The 24,459-nt window shown below is 41.9% G+C and overlaps 1 protein-coding gene across 2 annotated transcripts in view; it reads left to right on the forward strand.

Moving 5' to 3' along the window:
- Positions 1-24,109, forward strand: part of SLC17A1 (solute carrier family 17 member 1) — a 35,755-nt gene extending 11,646 nt beyond the window's left edge. For both annotated transcript variants that reach the window (XM_045497175.1, XM_045497174.1), the window contains exons 6-13: positions 72-158; positions 2,544-2,665; positions 2,788-2,949; positions 4,153-4,285; positions 4,376-4,523; positions 14,024-14,114; positions 22,812-22,951; positions 23,586-24,109. In XM_045497175.1, the coding sequence (XP_045353131.1) occupies positions 72-158; positions 2,544-2,665; positions 2,788-2,949; positions 4,153-4,285; positions 4,376-4,523; positions 14,024-14,114; positions 22,812-22,949 (881 nt within the window). In that variant the 3' untranslated portion in view covers positions 22,950-22,951; positions 23,586-24,109. The remainder of the gene's footprint in view (positions 1-71; positions 159-2,543; positions 2,666-2,787; positions 2,950-4,152; positions 4,286-4,375; positions 4,524-14,023; positions 14,115-22,811; positions 22,952-23,585) is intronic.
- The last annotated feature ends 350 nt before the right edge of the window (positions 24,110-24,459 follow it).

Here is a 24,459-nt window from a genome sequence, read left to right on the forward strand (position 1 = left end):
ACCCTGACGCTACATTATCTCTAGGTTCAGATGTCTGCTCCTTAGGGGCGCTCTTTCTGCTTTCTGATTAGGGGTTCTGCTGGGGCCCTTCATTGTTCTGCTTGTGACTGGATTCATCTGCCAATCCCTGGGCTGGCCCGTGGTCTTCTATATTTTTGGTGAGTCTCTTTCTGTAAAATCCCAGTCATTATTCAGAACTGAAAAAATTAAAAAAAAAAAAAAACCACCTGACTATAACGTAATGATTTATATAAAGTTAATGGCTTTAAAAATCATGAATCTCATGGAGGGTAAGAGGTCAGCCTTCATTAATTTCCTCCTGCCCTGGTACTGGTTCCGTGCAGTTTTACGCTTCCAGTCCTCTCTTCCGGGGAGCCGCCATTCTCTGTGTCCACCTGTCCGTCTCTCCAATTTGGGGGAGCAACAGCTTGCCCTATGACCTCAACTCTCTGCGGGATCGAAGACGACTTGTTGATTTTTAGTCTGCTAAATACTTTTCTGGTCACGAGGACGGGAAGGATGACTCTTCCAAGTTCCTTACGTGCCGGATCAGAAAGCAGAAGTCTCTCTCCAGGCCATCCTGAAGTTAGCGGGGTCAACACAGGACGAGAAGACATATTATATTCCAGTGTAGTACAAATCAGTAGCTTTATTTGCGACTTTAAAATTTTTTTTTTTTCAACGTTTATTTATTTTTGGGACAGAGAGAGAGCATGAACGGGGGAGGGGGCAGAGAGAGAGGGAGACACAGAATCGGAAACAGGCTCCAGGCTCTGAGCCATCGCCCAGAGCCCGACGCGGGGCTCGAACTCACGGACCGCGAGATCGTGACCTGGCTGAAGTCGGACGCTTAACCGACTGCGCCACCCAGGCGCCCCTATTTGCGACTTTTAAATGTTCCTGTGTCTTGCCCCGGGCCTCACAAATGTTAGAGCTGGCCAAACCTCCATGCCCACAAATCAAGTGGAGGTTCTTCGGTCCTGAACCTGAACTCTCAATCACATCCAACAATACCAGGGGCAGCGGGGGGGAGGGGGGGGGGCCCTGCCTGACCCCCTGACCAGACTTCATTCTTCTGGCCATTCCTGCTCAGTCTTCTGCAGACTTTTCCTCTTCTCCTTGCCACGAACTCCTGGCTTTCTTCAAAGCTCTGCCCCAGGCTCCTCCTCTAGGACCGTATTCCCTCCCTAAAAACGTGATTCATGCTAAGTGTCGGTGACCACTTACTAACCACGCGTCTCGGAGCGAGCAAGCTGACCTTTCCGCACATCAATATTCCCTGACAGCACCACAGGACTTTCCTGAGGGCTAAACTGTCACACAGAAATGTACATATTGCCCATGTCTTAGGGGGCTTCTCTCCACTTACGCGTCACCTTGGGATTAGGTCCTCAGGCCACGGAGTGAGGTGGGAGTTGTATGTTGTCAATACGCTTTAAATTTTTTTTTTTTGTTAATGCTTATTTGTTTTTGAGAGAGAGAGGCAGAGCACGAGCAAGGCAGGGGCAGAGAGAGGGGGAGACACAGAATCGGAAGCAGGCTTCAGACTCCGAGCCATCAGCACAGAGCCTGACGCGGGGCTCGAACTCCCGAACCACGAGATCATGACCCGAGCCGAAGTCGGACTCTCAACCGACGGAGCCACCAGGACCCTCCCACCCCTCACCGCCTCGCCCCAGCCCTTGCTTCCTCTCCAGTCACACTGGCCTCATAACCTAGGGCTCTGGCACTCTCTGCTCCCTCTGCCTGGCCCCACATCCACATCCCAGCCTCCATGGAGCCCGACACGCCTCACCTCCTCCCCTGCAACTTCTCTCTACAGCTCTTACCACTGACATTTAACACCTTTTACCTACTTACTTTTCATGCTCTCTTTCTCATCCACTAGAAAATAAACTCCACGAAGACAGAAATATCTGTCTGGTCTATCCACTGCTGTACCCCCAGCGCCTAGAATAGCGAATGGTACAGAATGAGCATTTCGTCACTACTTTTTGAATGAACGAATGCATTTCTGGAAGATGTACTGACGAGCACTGCACCCCTGGTCCTAACAGGATTGCTAAAGGGTCATTAGTACAAAACACTCAAAAACGACAAATCCTTTGGCAAACTCATGGAGGACTTGTATAATCCCTCAGGCCGGGGCTGTGTCTTAGGAGCATGGCCAAGACCGAAGCTCCCAAAGCTAGGTGATGGTCAAGCCCTTTGAGGTCTCGGCCGTGCCGTCCTCTCACGGTGGGACACATCGGGGATCTAGAGATGAGGGTCTGTCTAGGAGCAGGGAGGTTCACTCTCATGAGTGGAGGGATACAGAGGCTCGAGGGCCAGAGGGCTTGCCGCCCTTTCCGCAAAATACATTCTGGAGGCAGAGGCAGCCTTGGATACAGAGAGGACTGCCCAAAATGCAAGCCTTGCTGTAAAGTTGCAAAGAAGAAAGAGGAGGTTCAGGTTCTCGGACCGATGACGAGTCACGTCAAGGTGGGAAGGGCACTTACTACGGACAGAAGCAATTTCAATTCTAACCTGTTCTGCTTTGAGAGGCGCCTGTGGCTGTGGCGTGAGTCTTCTCTGGTTCCTTCTGTTCTATGACGACCCTGAGACCCACCCGTGTATAAGCGTCAGTGAGAAGAACTACATCTTGTCATCCCTCAACCAGCAGCAGGTAGGACACGGACGCTCCACGGTGGCAGCTCCCAGATTCTGTGCCCAAAGAAACCGTGTTCCAGCTTCTCCTAATGGGCTAACAATCAACGTTTTGTTGTTGTTGTTGCTGTTTTTTCCCAGAGCAGCTCAAGAACACGGTCTCTGCCGATCAAGGCTATGATTAAGTCTCTCCCACTCTGGGCCATTGTTTTCGGTTCTTTTGCTTTCCACTGGACAAACAACATCATGCTTTTCTACACCCCGACGTTTGTCGACTCCAACCTTCATGTGAATGTAAAAGAGGTAAGGACACCTTTCCTCTCCTTTTAACTTTATGAAACTTCTCATGACTCTAGTCCTAGCTCTTGGCCTCTCTACACTGTCTAGCTGATGCTCTGCACCTGGAGACTCACTGTTTCCACTTTTTCTGTCACCATTTCCCAGAACAAAAGGTGTAGGCACCGTGTCTGGCCTCCACAAAACACACTCCTGTTCCCGTAGTGCCTTTCCCCACCATTCACGGTATTATTGCCCTGCCGTAGTACTCAAGGCTCAACACCATTGTTCCCTACAGGGACTCATCCTCCCCTCCACCGTGCCCAGTCACACCCATCCTATCTCTCGGAACAAGGCAATGAGTCCCGGGCTGAGAACCCATGACTCAGGTCTTGCTTTGAAACGATGGGCTCTCTCATTGCTTGTCTGACTTGGAGACTCACTGATGCCTGGAACCTTATGTCTGATGCCATGGTAACCAGAAAAGACTCCCATAGAAATGGAACGCCCAAAGTGGCATTCTGCAGTGAACCTCCAGGAACCTAGCCTAGGGGCCAACATGACAGTGAGGTCATTTAAGCTCTTTCTGATTCAATTTTGCCTTCCACGAGACCATGGAGGGGTTGAAATAATTAATAGCAGCGATCCAGAGTAAGCACCACATAAATGTTTGTAATTGTTGTCATCACTCTTTCTCCCCCGAGCCAGCTGTCCCCGTTCCCAAGTGTAGTCTTCATCTCTATTATCCAGAACTTTCGGTTCCCGTGACACTACCAATAGAAAACTAGACATACTGTGACGACCGTTTTTTATTTATTTATTTATTTACTGGAGTGAGAGAGCGCGAGCATGCGAGCAGGGAGAGGGGAGATGGGAGAGAGGGGAGAGGGGAGAGGGGAGAGGGGCAGAGGGAGAGTGAGAACCCCAAGCAATCCTCACTCAGCGCAGAACGCGATGTGGGGCTTGACTGCACAACCCTGGGATCGTGACCTGAGCCAAAATTAAGGGTTTGACACTCATCTGACCGAGCCACCCAGGCGCCCCGTGACAACTATGTCTGACCTCAAGGCTATGTTCCTCTTTCTTTTGGGTGGTGTGGCCCCAAGTCAGAATTCTGTGGTTGTATGTTGATGGTGTCTCCTATGGCAATACAGATGTTCAGTACTGAACTTCAGTGTAGGGATGGCTCTGGCTACTGGACTCATCCTTCCGATGACATTTCTTTCTCAGAATGGGCTGCTGTCAGCCCTCCCCTATTTGTTTGCCTGGAGCTTTGGTATCCTGGCAGGTCACGCTGCAGACTTCTTCCTGTCCAGGAATATTCTCCGCCTCAATACCATCCGGAAGCTCTTCAGCACACTAGGTAAGGAGCAGCCAGGACCTTCAAGCACTTTGAGTTACTTCACCCCATCTTCGGGACACCCCTAACTGTGTTGTCTGGATGGCTCCCCAGGACTCTTCCTGCCTCCCGTCTTCGGTCTGTGCCTGATTCACCTGAGTTTCGGCTTCTATAGCACCATCGTTTTCCTGATACTTACTGGTTCCACAGGAAGCTTCTGTATGGCCGGACTACTTATAAATGGCTTGGATATTGCTCCCAGGTAAACATCTCTTTCTCGTATTCAAGCTCTCAAGGGCGTTTTAAGATTTCCACTGTGCTGTGAGTTCATGGCCGGCAGGCCAAAATGCTTCCCAAAGAAGCATCAGTATAGTTCAGAAATCTCCTCTAAGTAATAATTATGTGCCTCAGGATATATTAATGTGTGCAACTCTTACGTGTATGAAGTGTAGCCCAGTGATTCAGAGCACAGGTTCTAAACTCGGAAGGTTCGGTTTCGGTAACAGCGTGAACACGCCGCTCAAGCAACCTGCTTACCTTCTCTGTGCCTGCTTCACCTCCACAAAACGGGGGTAATAAGAGAATGTTGACCTCATAGGGTTATTAGAGGATTAAATAAGTTAACAGGTCAAATACACAGAAGAGCGCCGGGCACACGGCGAACACCGCGTAAAGGTTAGTTGCTCTGCTGTCGTCGTTAGCGTATGCATGTTTATATATTATGAATCTTCGTGACAACCCCCCAGTTAGTAAACATACTTATTCAACAACCAAGGAAACTGAGGGTCAGATACTTGTCCGTCTAAGATCTCATCACTGGTTTGGGATCTTACTTAGGATTTGAATCCAGATCCGTCTAGCAAGATCTTTTTGCTCTCTTTACTGTTCCGCTTTTTAATTGAATTTAGTTTAACTTAAATTTTTTATTTAAAATTTTTTTTAATGTTTATGTTTTTTTTTGAGAGAGAGAGAGAGAGAGAGAGAGACACAGAGTGTGAAGCAGGCTCCAGGCTCCAAGCTGTCAGCACAGAGTCTGACATGGGGCCTGACCTCACAAACCGTGAGATCATGACCCGAGCCGAAGTCAGACACGTCACTGATTGAGCCACCCAGGGTCCCCAGTTCTGCCCTTGTTGAAGATACACTAAGTGTGACTGATGGCAGCAGTTCTGCCATTTGCACAGCTCCAGGGGGCGCTGTCTACATCATACTTTGCGGGGCTAGTAGTCCCTGGGGAACTTAGATCCACTATGAACACGATTCTCTGAAGTTTAGTAACGCAGGGGCCGTGGGGCGAGAGATGCAAAATCAACAAAAAAAAATCCACTTGTCAACTCTTACAAAGAACCTCGTCCATCATATCTACACAAGGTGAGTGTCAGAGTGATGAGGACATGTATCCATTTGTTTCATTCAGTTCCGAGACCCTCCTTAAAAATGCCCACAGGTGTTCTGATCACCTGGTGTTGTATAAAAACGTGTAAGGATTATTTGATATAGAAAGCACCATGTCAACTGAGCCATATGCACTTTGAGGTCAAGGATGAGAAAGGAGGGGTGCCTGGGCAGCTCAGTCGGTTAAGCGTCCGATTTCGGCTCGGGTCATGATCTCACGGTTCATGGGTTCGAGCCCCACATCGGGGTCTGTGCTGACAGCTCAGAGCCTGGAGCCTGCTTCGGATTCTGTGTCTCCCTCTCTCTGCCCCTCTCCCACTTGTGCTCTCTCTCTCTCAAAAACAAATAAACATAAAAAAAAAAAAAACCCAAAAAGAATGAGAAAGGAAATTATAAATAGTAGCATTTCTTGAGTATTTTTCATGTGCCCATCATGCCGCAATGTGAATGAGATCATGTTATCCACATGAGTGTGGGCGAGGAAACAAAAGATCAGGGTAAGGAATTTATGTTAAGTCATACAGCAATAAGGACGGAGGGTGCATACCTACATACGTCTGCTTCCAAAGTGGACCAGCTGTAGTCACTCCCTCAACAGTGCCAGTTGCTAGCATCTGCTCAGTAGGACCTGAAATATCTCAACCAGCAGGGGCTGGGGTAACACAGCACTTGGCCTGAGTTGCACTGTTCCAATGGACCCAAACTCTAGGTCGGCCAGCTAATTTTGTAGAGTCGGGGAAAATAAATATCCTAACACACAAACTAGAAACAATTCTCAGTCTCTTAAGCTAGGTCATCCTCGGTCTTTAGGGCATACGTGCATTATAGCTCAACCATATCAATGTGTAGGGCTTAATCGCCTTTTACTAATGGGATGGAGACCAAACTTACTTAAAGCAGAATGTTCCTAATCATATACTTCTCTTGCCTATTAGAGAGAGTTCTCTTAGCAGATACAGTTCTGAATTGTCCTCTCGGGGAAATTTGGTCTTTGTTAGAACTGAAGAGTAGTACAGGGATTATATAGGTTGGAGCAGAACAAAGGTGGTGGGGAAGAAAGTTCTGGAAGGAAGCAGAAACACACACACGTGGTTTTGTGAGAGTACTGTTTGGAAACTAGGATTGAGTGAGACAGAGAAGACCTAAGAATGTAGTGGCCTCTATTGCTTATGGTGGGTACCAAGAGTAGAAAAGCCCAGAGAATTAGAAAGATGTTCTGTGATGCGTTAAGAAGAAACTGTCATTGCCTTGACATTCTTAAAAGAAGGCTCCAAAAAAGATTTGAATTACTTTTAATTATTATTTTTCAAATAATTTTTTAAAATGTTTGTTTAGTTTTGAAAGACAGAGAGAGAGAGAGAGAGAGAGAGAGAGAGAGAGAGACAGACAGAGTGTAAGCAGGGGAAGGACAGAGAGAGAGGGAGCCACAGAATGCAAAGGAGGCTCCAAGCTTTGAGCTGTCAGCACAGAGCCCGACCCGGGGCTCGAGCTCACAAACTGTGAGATCATGACCTGGGCCGAAGTCCAACGCTTAACTGACCGAGCCACCCAGGAGCCCCCACTTTTAATTATTTTTGACTGGATGGATTGTGCACCCCCTCCATGTGGGTCTCAACTGTAGTTCAGGTATTAGAATATTATTTGGGCCCTACTAAATCATAGTACGCCAAAATATAAAACGGATAAAATTGAAAGTCTACTTCAGTGGCTGTTTAAATTTCCAAAATGCTTTTTACCCCAGACTGTTGCAGCTGAGGAATGAGCAAATGTAGAGGAGACTGTTGTCCAGAAGATGATCCTGCGTTACAGCAACCTCCAGGTTGTTTTCATTCCTCATATCAAATAGCTACTGTTTGAGGACTGACTGGCATGAGGATTAGAGCATCACACGTTCTCCCCTTGCCACTCTCAGATCAAAAGAACCGTCCGTTCCATCGTATGGATGGGCTCATGGTTTTCAGAGGAATTGTCAAGGCATTCAGGATCTTGACACCGAAGATTCTGTTTATTTCTTCAACTATGGAATTAAATCACCTCTCTTAGTACAAATAGGTCACATCCTTTCCCCGGTAACAACATGCTAAAGACTTCTGAATCTGGGAGGAAAACACAGTCGTCAAAGATGTCCTAGTTACCGAAGAGATAACAGGACAAATATAAAGAAAATCGCTCCTACACTTGTCATAGTAAAATTACCAAAACCAGAAGGTGGGGAGGGAGAAAGATCTCTTAAAAACAGCCAAGTGCAAAAGGCACGTTGCTTTCAAAGAAGAAATAATAAGACTGGCAGCTTCTGAATGAAAGCTAGAAACGAATCTCAAATAGGTAAAAAAAATAATTAAATAAACTAAAATCACTGTTAACTAGAAATCTATCTTCAGCAACAATTCCTTCAAGAATTAAGGTAATATAAAAATATTTTCAGGCAAATTATGAGAATTCATCAGCAACAGACACCCAATGAAAACTTATTAAATGGGAATTCTTTGGACAGAAGAAAAATAATCACAGATGAAGCATAGAAATATGGAATGAAGAAAGAGAGATAGAGAGGAAAAAATAAAATAAATCTAATAATTATTGAATTCACAAAAGACAATAGCATTAGGGTATAAAAATATGTAAATTAAAATGCACAACAATGAACAGCACAAAAGATAAAAAGGCACAAATGAATATGTGAATATGTGTTCTAAGGTGTTTTCATTAATGGGAATTTGCAAGACTATTCATTTTTATTAGACTAAAATAAGTCAAGAATATATATTTTAATCTCTAGGGTAACTACTGAAGGAAAATAACGATGTAAAGGAAATATTTTTAAAAAACAATGAAAAAGAAGTAAAGAGTAAAGTTTAAAAAGGAACATAAAATTGGTGGGAAAAAGAATGATGATCATTTTAAGTCAAATGTATCAGAAAAAAAACCATAAAATATAAAAGGACTATATGTTCCAAATTAATCTGGATTAAAATAAAAACAAAAACAAAATATAATAGATTAAAAGCAAAATCAAGGAAAACAGATCAGCCAAAGTAGACTTTAAGTCAAGATGCATTACTAGAAATAAGAATTTTTAATGATTATTTCAATTCAATAGAAGAAATAAGTTTCTAAGTTTCTATGCACCCAACATTGTACAACTGCAAAGCAAAATTTGAGAAAACTGTTCAACTTCCACACAGGATTGAGCAGCTGTGGATGACTGACATTCCAGGTGGGAAACCTTTGAAAAGGCCAAATAAAGTAACAAAAGTAGGGACGCCTGTCTGGCTCAGTCAGTAGGGTGTGCGACTCTTGATCTTGGGGTTGTAGGTTCGAGCCCCATGTAGGGTGTAGAGATTACCTGAAAAAAACATCTTTAAAAGACATACCAAAAACAGTCATTAAAAGACATCAGGCTGCAGCAGAGGCCAATAAGACCAAAAACACAAGGGGACGGCACCTCTGAGGTGAGTGGACAGTTCCTGCCACTTTTTTCTTGGGGTCATGTGCCAATCGGCAAATGGCTAATAATCCAGGTTTGGCCCTGGGAGGAGGCTGCTTCTCTGGAGAGAGAGATTAGCCAAGCTTCCAGGTGCACGGGCTGGAGTGACAACATTGGAAATGAAGAGAATTTGAACATAAAGTCACTTTCTCTCCTTGAGATATTTGTTGAATTCTGAAGTTCGACGGGGCAAGGGGCAGAATTTCCTATACTATTTGAACAAAGGAGACAAGATCTACCAAAGCCTGGAGGGTCCGGGCCAAATATACTGAACTCTCCATGTAACAACATGGAGTGCAATACCTAGGGGAGTTCTAGAGGTAAACTGACTCTTGCCAACAGTGGAACCTAGCCTTATCTTACTTCATTCCCTAATTAGATTAGTGATCTATTCCCTCCTCTCCAAATCTAGCACAGAGAACAGTGAATCTTTTCTTGAAAAGTATGACATATTCTTGGAGTCCCTACAGCTCTTATTCACAATGCCCAGCATTTAATAAAAAATTACTAGGCATGACAAGGGATAGGGCCATGTGATCAGTAACCATAAATGCATCAGAAATAGTCCTACCACTGATACAGATATTAAAATTATCAGGTGAGAAGAACTTTGCAATAGCTGTGATGAATATACCAAGAAACCAGGGGGGAAAGCTGAAGAAAAGACATGAAAAGATAAAGAATTTGACCAGCAATGGAATCTATAAAAACAATCAAATGGAAGTTTGAGAGCTGAAGAATAAAATGTCTGCAATTAAAATCTTAATAGGTAGGGTTTTTTTTTTAATTTTTTTTATTTTTTTTTTTTATTATTATTGAGAGGGAGAGAGACAGAGAGCAAGCAGGGAAGGGGCAGAGAGAGGGGGAACCAGAATCGGAAGCAGGTTCCAGGCTCTGAGCTCTCATGACAGAGCCTGATACAGGGCTTGAACTCACAGACTGCGAGATCATGACCTGAACTGTAGTTGGCCGCCCAACCGACTGAGCCACCCAGGCGCCCCAACAGATAGGTTTAATGACAAATTAGCCACAAAGAGAAGACAGGATTGGTAAATAGGAAGGTGTATCATAGGAAATATCCAAACTAAAATATACAGGAAAAAAAAAAGAGAATAAACGGAAATGTGGAATGAGGTAAAAAGGCTAACAAATCTGTACTTGAGTCTCAGAAGGAAAGGAGAAATAAAATGGGACATAAGCCATATTTTACGAGAAAACAGCCCCAAATAATACGAAAGTAATGAAAAACGGTAAACCACACATGCACAAAGCTCTGTGAATTTCAATCATGTGACATGTAAATTATAATATATATATTAAGAATGCTAAAAATCAAAGACAAAGAAAAAAATCTTAAAAGGAACTAGAGAGAAAAGGCATGTTACTTCCAAGTAGCACAATATTAAGCCTGACCTCTGGTTTCAATAGAAACCATGAAATCCAGAGGTAATGAGATGAGCTCTATAAAGTGCTAAAAGACAAATAAATGTCAGCCTAGAATTTTATACCTAGTGAAAACACTCTTCGAAAGTCAAAGCAAAATAAAAATGTTTTCAGACAGAGAAATTGTCACCAGTGGATGTTCACTAAAAGAGATACCGAAAGAAAATTTTCAGGTAAAAAGAAATTATCCCTGTTGAAACCTGATTGTGCTAGGACGACTCAGGAGCGATAAGGGGGTAAATATGTGTGTAATTATAGAGACCACTGATTTGCAAAACAGTAGAGAATACCTTGTGAGTTGAAATGCACATCAAACCAAACTGCATTAAGGAATTAAAATACAGGATGCAACAATGCAAAGAGGGAGATGCACAGAAATGTTAAAATATTAAAATCTTAAAAATGTTCTAAGCTTCCGGTGTTGTAGAGAAAAGAGTAAAAGTATAATTCATACTAAAGTGAAAAGCACATGCTATAATATCTTCAGCGCTTGAAAACAACAGTGAAATACTGTCATAGACGGAAAAAATAAAACCGATGCATCTAGAAGAAAGAAAAAGTGGAATGTGAAAGTGGAGGTCAAAAAGAAAATAGTGAACAGATAGACAATCTTAAGTATATCAGTTATTGTATTAGACCAATATGGATGAAATATTCCAAGTGAGTATCAAGACCGTCCAGCTCAATGATAAAGGACACTGAAGCCTGCTACAAATAAAACATGCAATAAACATGAGGACATAGCACGGATGCAATTAAAGGATATAGAGAGGTATCCCACGCAAATATTAATCAAAAGAAGATTGAAACAACTATGCTAGTATCGGAGAAAGTGGAACACTACTAGAAATAAAGTGTTAGTTCACAATGGTGAAGAGAAAAATATCAGAATTATACCTCTGAATCCAAGAATACAGCCTTAATTTATATTCAGTACAAACTGAGAGGACTCAAAGAGCTAGACAAACGTACCACAGAGGGAGAAATTTTCATAACCTCTTTGAACAGCTTGTACAAAATATGAGGGAGACACGAAGTTAGTAAGGACGTGGACGACTAGAATGACAAGAACAAAATGTGACGGGCTTGACCTAATTGACGAATATGGAACACGACACTGTGCTCAACGAGGAGAGGATCCCAATTATTTTCAGTTGCCTACAGGACAGTTACTGAAACTGACAATATGCTGGATCATAAAGCGAGCTGCAATTAATTTAAAACGATTGAAATCATTCAGAAGAGTAACATCTTGGACTGCAAGTAACTTGTCCTGTGAGTGTTCTGCAGGACAAGCAAACACTTCTAATAAATTTTAACTTGATAAATGAGTGACGTCTTGCAATACGAGTTGCACATGAGGCCGAACGTCACCTGATCACAACTGAGCCAACGGTTCTTGAAATTCACTCTGATATACACCTGCTTTCGATGACAAGGACGTTTCTGGAACGAATTATGCTCACATACCAAGGTTTTACTGTATATTCTTAGATCACAGTGAATTAAGGTTGCCATCAAAAGTAAATGACACATAACCTATTGCTTTCAAATTAATGTCTGAGTTAAAGAAGAAATCACAGTTGGAATTAGAAAATACTTTCACTAAATTATAATGAAACAGGACATTTCAAAGTATGTGGGATGGTTTTAAAATCATGCCCAGAGAGACATGTATAGCTTTAAACATATACATCGAAAGACAGTTAAGTCTTCAAATCAGTAATCATGTTTTGATCTCAAGTAGCCAGGAAAAAAGGAGCAAATTTAACCCTCCCCCCAAATTATGAAGATTAGGGGGAAGAAAGTCATAACATAAAATCGACAATGTCACAGGTTGGTTCTTTGGGAATGAATAAAATTAATAAAATAATGAAGGCTGATTAAGAAAAATAAAGAGAAAAACGGTCAAATGAGTAACATCAAAGTGTGCATTATGGTAAGTCACAGCATATAAAAAGGAAATCATATTATGGACAACTTCATGTCAGTAAATCTGACAATTAGATGACACTGAAAAGTTCTTCAACACACACACACACACAGTCATAAAATATAATTTTTAATATCGTTATGGGGAGAGGGGCTCATGAAGGCAAATGTGACAAAGGCCCACAAAAGTCCTCAGTGGCCCAATTCCCACAAAGACCTTAGGGGTCCTACCGCTAAAATGAAAAAGAGAACTCTACCTTCCGGGGACAGTTGGAGTTCTCTGCCCCGATCTGCACCTGTGGCTGCTCACGATCATAAATGTTCTTCTTTACACATTAGGACACACCCTCTAGCTCCCCCGAAAAAGCAAATCAAATTTGCACCCAGTGACTGCCTACAGCTGCTTGCAGGGACTCTGGGTCCCTAGGTGATGCCTCTCTTAAGACACAGAAACTAACAGACCAACTACACACAGCCTCCCACATGTGAAGGCAGAGGAGGAATAAAATAGACCCAGGGACACAAAAGCAAATGGACAGAACAAAACAAACAGAAAACCCTCACTCTCAGAAAAAGGAAGAACACACAGAACCTCTAATGGTGAAATCTGTTAGGCAGGAAAGGTCTGGTGACCTTCTCCCCATCCTGGAGAGAACTCATTTCTCGGTAAGACACTGATTCCAGTCTCTGAAAGGCACTTCCTTATGCTCTGTGGATTGACAGATAGATTGGACCCCTAGTCTACTGATCGTTCTCTGGGGCTTCCCTGCTTTTGTAGTTGACTTGTGGCAGAGCTGGGTCTGGGTACCCAGGACTGGCCAAGCACTGTTGTTTGGAAACCAGCTTCTGCCCTCCTTGTCTGAGGACTGGAGCAGTCGCTGGGGCCAGGATCTGGGACTGTGGCAACAGGCCAGGTGAATAGAGTCCTTTGATTCTGTATTAACCCTAAACCGGTTTCTATTACCAATAAACATCACTTTCCGAATTTCTCAATTTACAGATTTCCTAATCCTGCTGGCTGTCCCTCTACTATGGTCTCATTTTCTCAATCTCTTAAAAAGCCAACTTTTCTGACTTTGTGCTGTAACCGGAAAGTTAATTATATCGGCATACTTTTTTTTTTTTTTTAATTTTTTTTTTTTAACGTTTATTTATTTTTGAGACAGAGAGAGACAGAGCATGAACGGGGGAGGGGCAGAGAGAGAGGGAGACACAGAATCCGAAGCAGGCTCCAGGCTCTGAGCCATCAGCCCAGAGCCCGACGCGGGGCTCGAACTCACGGACCATGAGATCGTGACCTGAGCCGAAGTCGGACGCTCAACTGACTGAGCCACCCAGGCGCCCCTCGGCATACTTTTTTGACATTTTAATGGAATTTGAGGAGGAGGAATGAAAAATTCAGGAAATAAACAGTTAGCTCTCTTAAACCTCATTTCATTAGGCTGGCTTTTCCTGTAGTGTTTGTACGACTTTACAGCTGTGTTTTGTCGTTCTTTTTTGCACAGTTATTATGGATTTCTTAAGGGAGTTACAAATGTAATTGGAATGATAGGAGGACTAATTTCTTCCATTCTGTGTGGAATGATCCTGAATGAGGTAAGCAGCATTCAGACACGGGAGGTTACCTTTCTCATATTAATTGTACAGAAAGAAGGTAATGTATATACAAACAATTGTAGAGGTGACATCTGCCAGAGGTGAGTAATGAGATATTCTGTCACATCAAACCTGGTCAGATCAGGCATCCCTCCAAACCTACAGATAATACAATTTCTTTCTCACCGGATGTCAATTAGTTGTGCTGGGAACATTTTTGTCGTTGGTCAGGGGGACAGAATTGGACCTCTGTGATTTAAAAAAATATTTGAGAGAGAGAGAGCACACACAAGTGGGGAGGGGCAGAGAGAGAGGGAGACCCAGAATCCAAAGCCGGCTCCAGGCTCTGAGCTCTCAATGCAGAGCTGGATGCGGGGCTCAAACCCACAAGACCTTGAGATCATGAGCTGAACCAAAGTCTGACTCTTAACCGACTGAGCCAGCCACGTGCCCAGGACCTCTGTGATTTTTAATAATGGTGTGTGGCCTGATCAAAACAGGAATTTGGCTGGGTGAATGGTGATATAAGTAACAAGATACAGTTTTGCTAGAAAAGGAATTGAAAATCAGGAGCAAATTAGAATGAAAGACCAGAAGAAACACTTCTAGAAAGGCTGACTTGTGTTTCTACAAGTGTTGTGGGCAGGGTTACCTGAAACCCTTCTCTTAAGAACACTAAAATGCCCTATCAAGCTTAAACAATCATTCTACGTGCCGAGCTGATCTTGAAAAAGACGCAAGAGAAAATTTCAGAGATCGAACACGAAGGAAGAGCTTGATCCCAGGGACATAAATGCCCGCTGAAGCCACGGGCCACCCTGGGTGACCTTCCTCTTCAGCTGTGATGGACAAACCAGGAACAAGAGATAATATCCCAAAATCACTCAAAAAAAAAAAGTCAGGACAGACATGCCGGCATAAATCTGTAATCACAAAGGACTGCCCCTTCACACCGCTAGCCCCGTGAAGGTCATATACAAACTTGGTGTCTTTGGGGGAAAGCCCATGAGCTGTGGTGTAGCAGGATCCAGGCAATTCCTCTACGTGGTCCTGATCACCCGGGCCAAGGAGAGATGGTCTGCGTCTGCCATGGCCAGATTTCCCAAAGAGGGGAGCCCTCCACCATCACGCTCCACATACGTAAGGTATCGGGAAGGCAGGAGAAATCACTATACGCGTGGAAACTCCCTGATGAGAGAGGTGGCCTCCGTGGAAAGGCAGAGCTCCAGGAGCCCAGGCTGCCCCCTGCCCCCAGCACAGAGCCCACTCGGTCTGTTTTTGGGTTTACCTCGCTCGGATGTGCTGAGCGCACCTCCAAAAGCTTGTCAGGTGAGCTGACTTCTCCGCTGGTTTCCGAAGGCTCCGAGGAAACGTGGCTCCAGAGACGCCAAAACTGTCTCCGTCCAGTGGGGGAACTGGTCTGTCTCAGCCCCTGCTCGGAGGGAAAGGAAAAACAGAATAAAGACCTTCTGAATACCTGAATCAATACACCAATTTTCACAAGGTTTGGGGGCCCAGATTCAAACTCGACTGGTTTCAAGTGCCATAAGCCAAGAATTGAAATTTCGAGGAGGCCACAGATGCCTGGTAGAAACTAGTGAAATTTCTCCGGAGAAACTCACCCTAAATTCATACTCCAGGATTTTCTCGTGCAGGGAAGTTTAGGGAATGTGATTTCACAATCAACCAAGAGTCACCAAACACGTGAAGAAACAAGGGGTCATGTGAGAGAATAAAAAAAATTTGGAATATATCTTTAAAGGTATTTGAAATCTATGTATATATTTAAAAAATGTTTTTAAATGTTTATTTTCGAAAGAGAGAGAGAAAGAGAGACAGAGCACGAGCAGGGGAGGGGCAGAGAGAGAGGCAGGCACAGAACCCGAAGCAGGCTCCAGGCTCCGAGATGTCAGCACAGAGCCCGACTCGAGGCTCGAACTCACGAACCGCGAGATCATGACCTGAGCTGAAGTCGGACGCTTGACCCAGGCACCCCTATGTATGTATTTAAAGAAGCAAAAGAGAGGATCGAAAGTATAAATAAGAAGCATAGCATCCGACAAAGAACCAAATCTAACCTTTGGTAACCAAAAATATAAAAAATAAAATAAAAAATTTCGGATTAAATGCAGCTAACAAGAGAATTGGTGAGGCTTCTGACTCCAGTAATGAGAGAGTAATTTGGGCCAATTCTGTTAGTAAAGGCAACTTAAAAGGCCGGAAGCTCCATCGTGCCGTATCCTGTGGTAGCACGGCCATCCAACAGCCATCATAAATCCTTCCTTTCTGGAAGCCAGATTGGGAGACAGACAGCAGCAGCTGGTTTATGGAGGTGAGGCAGGCATCCCGAGGGCTACCTCTCGCTGTGCACTTGAACGCCCTCTGATCGGGTCCTGAGGTGATCAAATGAGTGCTCGGCCTTGATTAATGTGTTCTGTGTGGGGTAAGGTGAGTCAATCAGATCTGTGGTGACCAGAAGGGCAGAGCAGGAGGTTAATTACTGCAGCCACAATAATTTTTCTGGTTCTCTTCTTGGCGTTTTCCCACTTCCGTGGAGTTAAACATACTCGTGCGAGTTATTTTGGCCAACGACATAGGAGATGAAGTTATACGGGTTAATTCCGAAGAGAAGCGTTAAGAATCAGGAGGCCATTCTCGTGCTCTGACACAGCGACTGGTACCAATCACAACGGTGACCACATCCCTACCGTCCAGGGTCTGGGAACGAGGGGACTGGAGTATAGCTCCCAGCCAACCTGCTGTGCACCCCGGTATAACCAAAACACTCACAAATCTCTGCCATTAAAAGGCACAGAGACATCTATGGTGAAAGATTTCAATACACCACTTATCGTGGTTGTTGCAGCAAGGAGGACAAATCTATACGAATATAAAAGACGTGAGCAACACCATTAACACACTTGGCCTAACTGACACGTACAGAGTAATGCCCCACTCAACAACCACAGAATCCTCATTCCTTTCAAGGTGTCCCGGAACATTAACAAAATCTGACCACATACTGTGCCATTATGTAAATCCTAGCAATTGTAAACAGGACTGCGATTACACAAAATGTGTCCTCCAATCACAGTTCATTTATGACAGAAATGAAAGAGAAAAGCCACGTAGAAAAAGCCACGTATATTTCGAAAATAAGAAATGTCTTAGATTGCCAATTGCCTATATTGGCAAGCTCAGTGATTTGACTCGGTTCTTCCGCTGAGAAAAGATGGTAAATCAGATTCCAGAGGACCAGTATCCTATAGAAAACCAAAGTGCGATAACACCCAAAATCAATACCGACAGGATTTCTAAGAAGGTCACGTACGTTTATAAAACTGAACAACATAACAGTAAATAATTATTAGGTTTAAGAGAACATCGAAAAAAGAATCAAGTAACACTTGAACTGAATGATGGTGAAATTGGTACATTTGGAAGTATATGGGACATTAAGGGTAATTTACAACTTCACCTAATTTATAGAAGAAAACACCAGAAAAACAACCAAAAATAAATAAACTGAAAATAAGTAAATTCTACAGTTAATAAAACCATAGAGAAGATATAGAAACTTAAAATTGGTAACGTGAAAAGATTAATCAGATAAACTTTCTGGAGCAGGATACGAGAGACAAGATTCAAATAAAATGCCAAATGAGAAAAGGGAAATGTTTTCAGGGACAATGTAGATTAAAAGCCAAGAATATTCAGAACAACCCCAGGCTGAAAAGTGGCGAAACCTGGATGAACAAAATCATTTCTAAAAATATATAATTTACCCAAATTGGCTCACGAAAGATAGAGACCACAGATGGACCAATCAAAATGGAAAACCTGAAGTAGCATTCAAACATCTTGAACCTGAACTCAGGCCGAGGTGGCTTACCAGCTGTGTGCTACCTAATATTGGATAGTTTATTCCTGTTCTCAACTACTGATGCCGGAAATTAAGAAAAAGAATTCTGAAAGCACTTATAAGGCTAGTATAATTTTGATTCCAGAACCAGATGATAGCAATGGAAGAAATATTTAGGCCTATTTAACTCATGAACAGAGATGCAAAAGTCCTAAAGAAATGATTAGTCAACCAAAGCTAAGAGTATATTAAAAAACAATACCTCATGACCAAGTGGATTTTATTTCAGTAAAACAAAGATAGTTTAATGTAAGTGTATTTACCGGTGTAATTCATCGCATTAGATCAACGTAGAAAAAAAAAACTTCTATGATTATCTCAACTGGCACATAAAATGCCAAAATTCGTATGAGCTTTTTTTTTTTTTTTTTTTTTTTTTGCATCCGATTAGCAAAATAAGGAAAGAAAGGAACTTCTTTAATGTGGAAATTTTTTTCAACTTTTTTTTTTTAATGTTTATTCATTTTTGAGAGACAGAGAGAGACAGAACATGAGCAGGAAGGGGACAGAGAGAGAGGGAGACACAGAATCCGAAGCAGGCTTCAGGTTTTGAGCTGTCAGCACAGAGCCCGAGGTGGGGCTCGAACTCGCAAACTGCGAGATCCCGACCAAAGCTGAAGTCGGACGCTCAACCGACTGAGCCACCCAGGCACCCCAATGTAGAAATTTTTTACGCCAAAATACTATAGATTATTTTTACCGGATGAAGAAATTTAAGATGCATTTCTGATGTGGATAGAGGTAGAGAGTATTACGCGATGTGAAATCAGTCAGTCAAAGAAAGACAAATCCCATATGACTTCACTCACAAGTGGAATTTAAGAAATAAAACAAATGAGCAAAGGGGAAAAAAGAGAGGGAAAGAGGCAAACCAAGAAACAGATTCTTAACTATCGAGAACTCACGGATGGTCACGGGGTGGGGGTGACTTCTCACCAGGTAACGTGTGGATGTGTTGAATCACTATATCGTACTCCTGAAAGGAATATAGCACTGTATGTTAACTGCTGGAATTTAAATAAAACCAAAAAAAAATTCCAAAAAAAAAAAATAAATAAAGCTAGATATTTCATTCCAAAAAAGAAGAAGAAGAACTTAAAGTGTTTCAAAGCAGGTATTTGCATTTGGAAAAGGTGGTAAAAGCAATTATTTGCATTAGATGATGTTAAGTGACGATGTTTCGTCAGTAATGTAACCTCACAAAGCTTTGTATATGATGGCAGCTGACAGTTTATAAAAGAAACAATAAGGAAATTAAAAAGTTGAATAAAAAATAAGATGCATACTCCTGAAGGTGAGAAATGAGAAAAGGATGCTCATACCTACATTATTTACCAACTTTTTAACACTGGACTGGAATTTCGAGACGCTGTTTTAAAAGGAAAGAAAAATATAGATTTAAGAATGAGAGAGAATAAAATAAGGCTTCAGAAAACCAACACGAGCAATAAAAAATAGAAAATGGAAGAAAGTAAGAATGGAGTTCAGTAAGTTTGCTCAAAATGAAATCAACATACTTAAATAGCAGCGTTTATAAATACCAGAAATGTTACCTAGTGGGCATTTTATATATATATGGCATCATTCACACTACTAACAAAAGGAATTGTTTTGGAATTAGAATACACCCCAAAATATGCAAGACGGTAATGGAGAAATTTTTTTAAAATACTGACTTTATAAGGGCACCTAGGTGGCTCAATCGGTTAACTGTCTGACTTCAGCTCAGGTCATGATCTCACCATCGTGGGTTTGAGCCCTGCATCATGATGGCTCTGTGCTGACAGCTCAGAGCCCGGAGTCTGCTTCGGATTCTGTGTCTCGCCCTCTCTCTCTGCCCCTCCCCCACTCATTTTCTCCCTCTCTCTCTTTCAAAAGGAAAGTAACATAAACATAATTTTTAAAAATACTGACTTTATAACATACTCTTAATAACACAACATGTACAGTTATAAGGAAAAACAAGACAGAGCTAGAGTATAAGAAAAACTAATCTGGGAGACACTGATGAGAAACTAAAGAGCTCATTTTTTTTAATGAATCAGTTTTTATTCAGAGGCTATAGGATTCTTCTCTGACTTTTTCTAAAAAAAATTTATTGTAGTAAAAGACACATAAATTTGTCCTCTTAATTTTTAAGTGTACGTTACAGTATTAAGAGTATTGAAGAGTATTGTTAACTATGTGTACGTTGTCGTACAACAGATCTTTAGAACTTCGTTATCTTGCATGACTGAAACTTTTTCCTCACTGAACAACTCCCTGTTTCCCCTCCTCCTGGTCCTTCTGATTTTTTAAAATATAGGGATTAATATTACAATTTTCTTTTTTTGGTATATGGGTAACCATTAAAAATAGGCAGAATGTGAAACTTTCAAACCAGGGTAGAGGAGAAAAATGTGATGCGGAAAACAAAAAAGGCAAAACCCCCTCGATTTGAAAGAAGAAATGATATGTGTGTGGGGGGGGGGGTGGTGAGTAAGAATATGGTTAATATATAGGAAAGATTGAAAACACAGAAATTGTAGCAAATACGCCAGTGGTCACAATAAATATAGATGCAGTAACTCCTGTGGTTAAAGGACAAAGTTTTTAAGACTGGATTAAAAACTCAATCCATTCTTAGACCATTAATATATAAGATACCTGCCTAGAATAAAGAGATAGAAATATTGAAAGTTGTAAGGACGGCATAAAAAAAGAATGAAGCAAACATTAACCAAAGAAAGATGGCATTGCTATATTATCAGGAAAAAAGTTTTCTTTAAGCAATAATAGTGGAAACAATTGAGGGTCAGCCGCTTAGCTGTTTAGAGTGTGTATTTCTCTGGCAAAACTATCTTATTCAGCTACTTCTAAGCTACGTGACCCAGAAACATTTTTCCCTCTAATTCTTAGTGTCTCCAGCTATAAATGGCCAAAATGACATAGAAACATCATGGGATTTATGGGTTTACTGAATCCGATCATGCATGCAAGTGTCAGACGCTCATATACTCAACCCATAACTGCTATTAGTATCATTACTTGCGCACCCTTTGAAATCAGGAAAAGCAAACTCGTGTTTGCTATCTTATCCTGCAGCAAAATGCTAGCAAACCCAGTTGCTCAAGAAAAGTAAGTTACAGGTATATACAATGTAAATGCAGAAGAACAAAATAACATGATGTACAGAGAACAGAGTGTCCCCCTGGGGAGAATCAAAGTCAGTTCGCATATTGTGGAAAAATCTAAAGAGCAGTTTATCAACCCATACACAAAATACCTACGGGGGGAAAAATGAAATTTGTGCAAAGTCCCCTATGAAGAAAACTGCACACCTAGAAGCAGTATCAGTGAAAATACACGAAGAAAGAGGCACAGTCAAGCTTCCATGCTGGACTTCAATTCCAAATCACAATGAATTGTATTAACTTCAAATCATTGCAAACTGTATTATTTGTCATTGAATTTCTGGGCAGGTCTCGCTCCTTTTCTTGACTTTGCCAATGACCTGCCAAGCGTGGCATGTTTAAATTAGAGAGATCAGTATAATTAAATATATTTAATGTTTAGTCTGGAAACATGTTGTTTTAGTTTCTCAAGGTCTACTCCTAAATTATATATATATATATATATATATATATATATATATATATATATATATGTATTTTTTTTTCTCCTAAATTATATTTTAAAACCGATGATGATTTGGTCAAGTTGCGAAAAAAATACATTCTGGATGATGAAGTTTCATTTCAAACCGAGGGCATGGATTTATTTAAAAAAAAAAAACAAAACAAAAACATAGTGGCAAACCCCCTTGTAGAAAAATACAATTATACTCTGTTCTCACACCTGACCCCAAAATTTATTCTAGATGATGAAAGATGTAAAGGAAGGAAAGAACAATAAAGATACTAATGTAAAATAGGACTTAGTAATTATATAAATTTCTGGTTGGACATCCTTCGAAAGCATGACACCAGACATTTAAACCCAATCACGATGCATTATACATTCAACTACATAAAATTTAATTTTAAGCTGATAAAAAAGTTAAAAGGCAAAATGGTAAATCAGATCTCAAACATAATTAAAATTCAATGCCATGTTTGAATATAGATGCAAAAATGAAATAAATTACCTGTGCATAGAGTCCACCAGCATATTAAAATATATGCCTATGACACCATGATTAAGTAAGCCATTTTCTACGAAAGTTAAAGTGGCTGAATATTACAAGATCTATTAATGAAACTGATCGTATTACAGGCTCAAAGGGAAAATGAGTTAGGAATAAGGAAAAGGTATTTGATAAATTTTGTTCAAAAGTACTCCAATTTATAGCAGCAAAAAGTGAAAAACCACTTAAATATAAGGAAATAAGGGATGTTTTACACATTTTATAAATCTAAACTCTGGATTACTAATAAGTCAGTAAAGGTCGAATATTTCTTGATATGCAAACGTTCATATTTCTTGTTTTTAAAACACGTTTATATGTTAAATAAAAACATATGCATTCTCGGCTTGGGCACTATGTACATCATAATGCCATTTTGATACATGAAAAATTATATGTACATAGACACAAATCAAAAAAAGGAGAAAGATAAATGGTAATTATCTTTGTAGAGTGAACTGACAAATTTTTTTTGCTCCTTATGAGTGTGTTTTTCCATGTCTGTAAAGTGATTTGTGCTGAACCTGTACTGATTTTAATATGATATTGGAAGTGTTAAAAAGCACCTCAAGCCCACTAATTTATAATTACTTTGCACTAAAATCCTCAGAATCCGGAATCTGGCTGGTTTAAAATCTTCTTCCTGACGGCAGGCGTTAATGTGACAAGCCTCCTTTTCTGTCTCATATTTGGGAAAGCAGAAATTCAGGACTGGGATAAAGACAGACCAGAACAAACACGCCTCTGAAGGTAAGAAGTGATCGGCTTGAGGTCCGATTTTGAAAGTGGGGGTGCAGGAGAGGGCAGGGTTGAGGGTACCCCCTGAGCAGCCTGTGGTGCTGGGCGGGGTACAAGTTTGGGTTTGGGGGAAGGAGGGGGCCATGTCCAGGTGGGGACAGCACGCAGCCCAGGAGAGGTGTCGCTCTGAGATTCTGGGGAACCAGTGGGGCTGGGACTGTCTAACCTTAAGGGTGGGGAAGAGAAGGGGAGGCTTCCAAGGGGGGACTGGGCAGGGCCCTGGGTTGAGCAGGGAGCGCAGGTGGAGAATGTGGTATCACCCCGGGAGGGAAATGTTACCCAGAGGTCAAATTACATAAGGTCTGCAATTTACTAATGGGTTTGGCAAGAGGTACCTTAAAGGTGACCCTGACTCGAACGAATGATGGAGACTAAGGGCACATTCAAGTTCAAAAGAGAATCTGATCCTGTGCCTTTCTTCTTTCAACTCCGTCAGAGGTAAATAAAGAGTCGACGTGTGTCTTTATAGAATTATTTCCCCTAATGCATAAATAAGAATTGGTATATGTAGGATATCTTTACTGAACAAACTCCAGTGAATAAAGGGATCTGTTTGTTTTGTTTTGTTTTGTTTTTGCCCCGACAGCGGTTAACATCACAAAGAGAGATACAGACACACCGTGTACATCCTGACCCAAGAACACACGTCACCAGGGCCTTGCTAAGAACAGCAGCTGAGTACAGTCAAGCCTGTAGATAGCAGCTGCTGTTTTGCAAGAAAGACAGAGACTGGAGAGTGCACAACGCGTGCATCAAAATCCGAGGGACATCGTCAGCAAATCTAAACTGTGGGAACTTTACAGTCCAAGGCCTTAATAGATTTTTTAACAGACAAATGACAAAGAAAAACAAAGGGGACAGGAGGGGGAGCGTCTAGGTCAAAAGTGACTTTAAAAGCATTCCATTTTTAAAAACTGGCAACGCTATCAGGGTGGAGGGTGGCCAATCCGTAAAGACACGCAGAGAAGACATTGTTCTAAATGTCAGGATAGTTACTACTTTTAAAGGGAGGAAGATGTGATTAGGACAGACCACATGGAAAACTTACGAGGTTCTGGCAATATTCTACTTTTATGTCCACAGTGGCGATTAAAAGAGCGTTCACGGAATGACATGTTTGTTTCAGGCAGTTTTCTCTACCTGTGTTTTGGAAGGAAGGAAGGAAGGAAGGAAGGAAGGAAGGAAGGAAGGAAGGGGAGGGGGACGGAGGGAGAGAAGGGGGAGTGGGGGTGAGGAAGGAGGGAATGTGAGCGGAGGAAATGGAGACAGCAAGAACAAACAGCACTGTAAAAGGGAGCAGATAAATGACACAGTCCCTGTGGGGGGACGTGGATTGTTTGTCTGTCTTAGACTTAGGTGCAGTAGTAACACCTAAGATGATGGCGTTATTCAGCCATGCGGTTTCACCGTGGGAGAGAGGCGCACACGCAGAATGAAAGTATTTGAGTCATCCAGAGAGG

This window comes from Leopardus geoffroyi, chromosome B2, assembly GCF_018350155.1.
Source record: "Leopardus geoffroyi isolate Oge1 chromosome B2, O.geoffroyi_Oge1_pat1.0, whole genome shotgun sequence".
NCBI lineage: Eukaryota > Metazoa > Chordata > Mammalia > Carnivora > Felidae > Leopardus > Leopardus geoffroyi.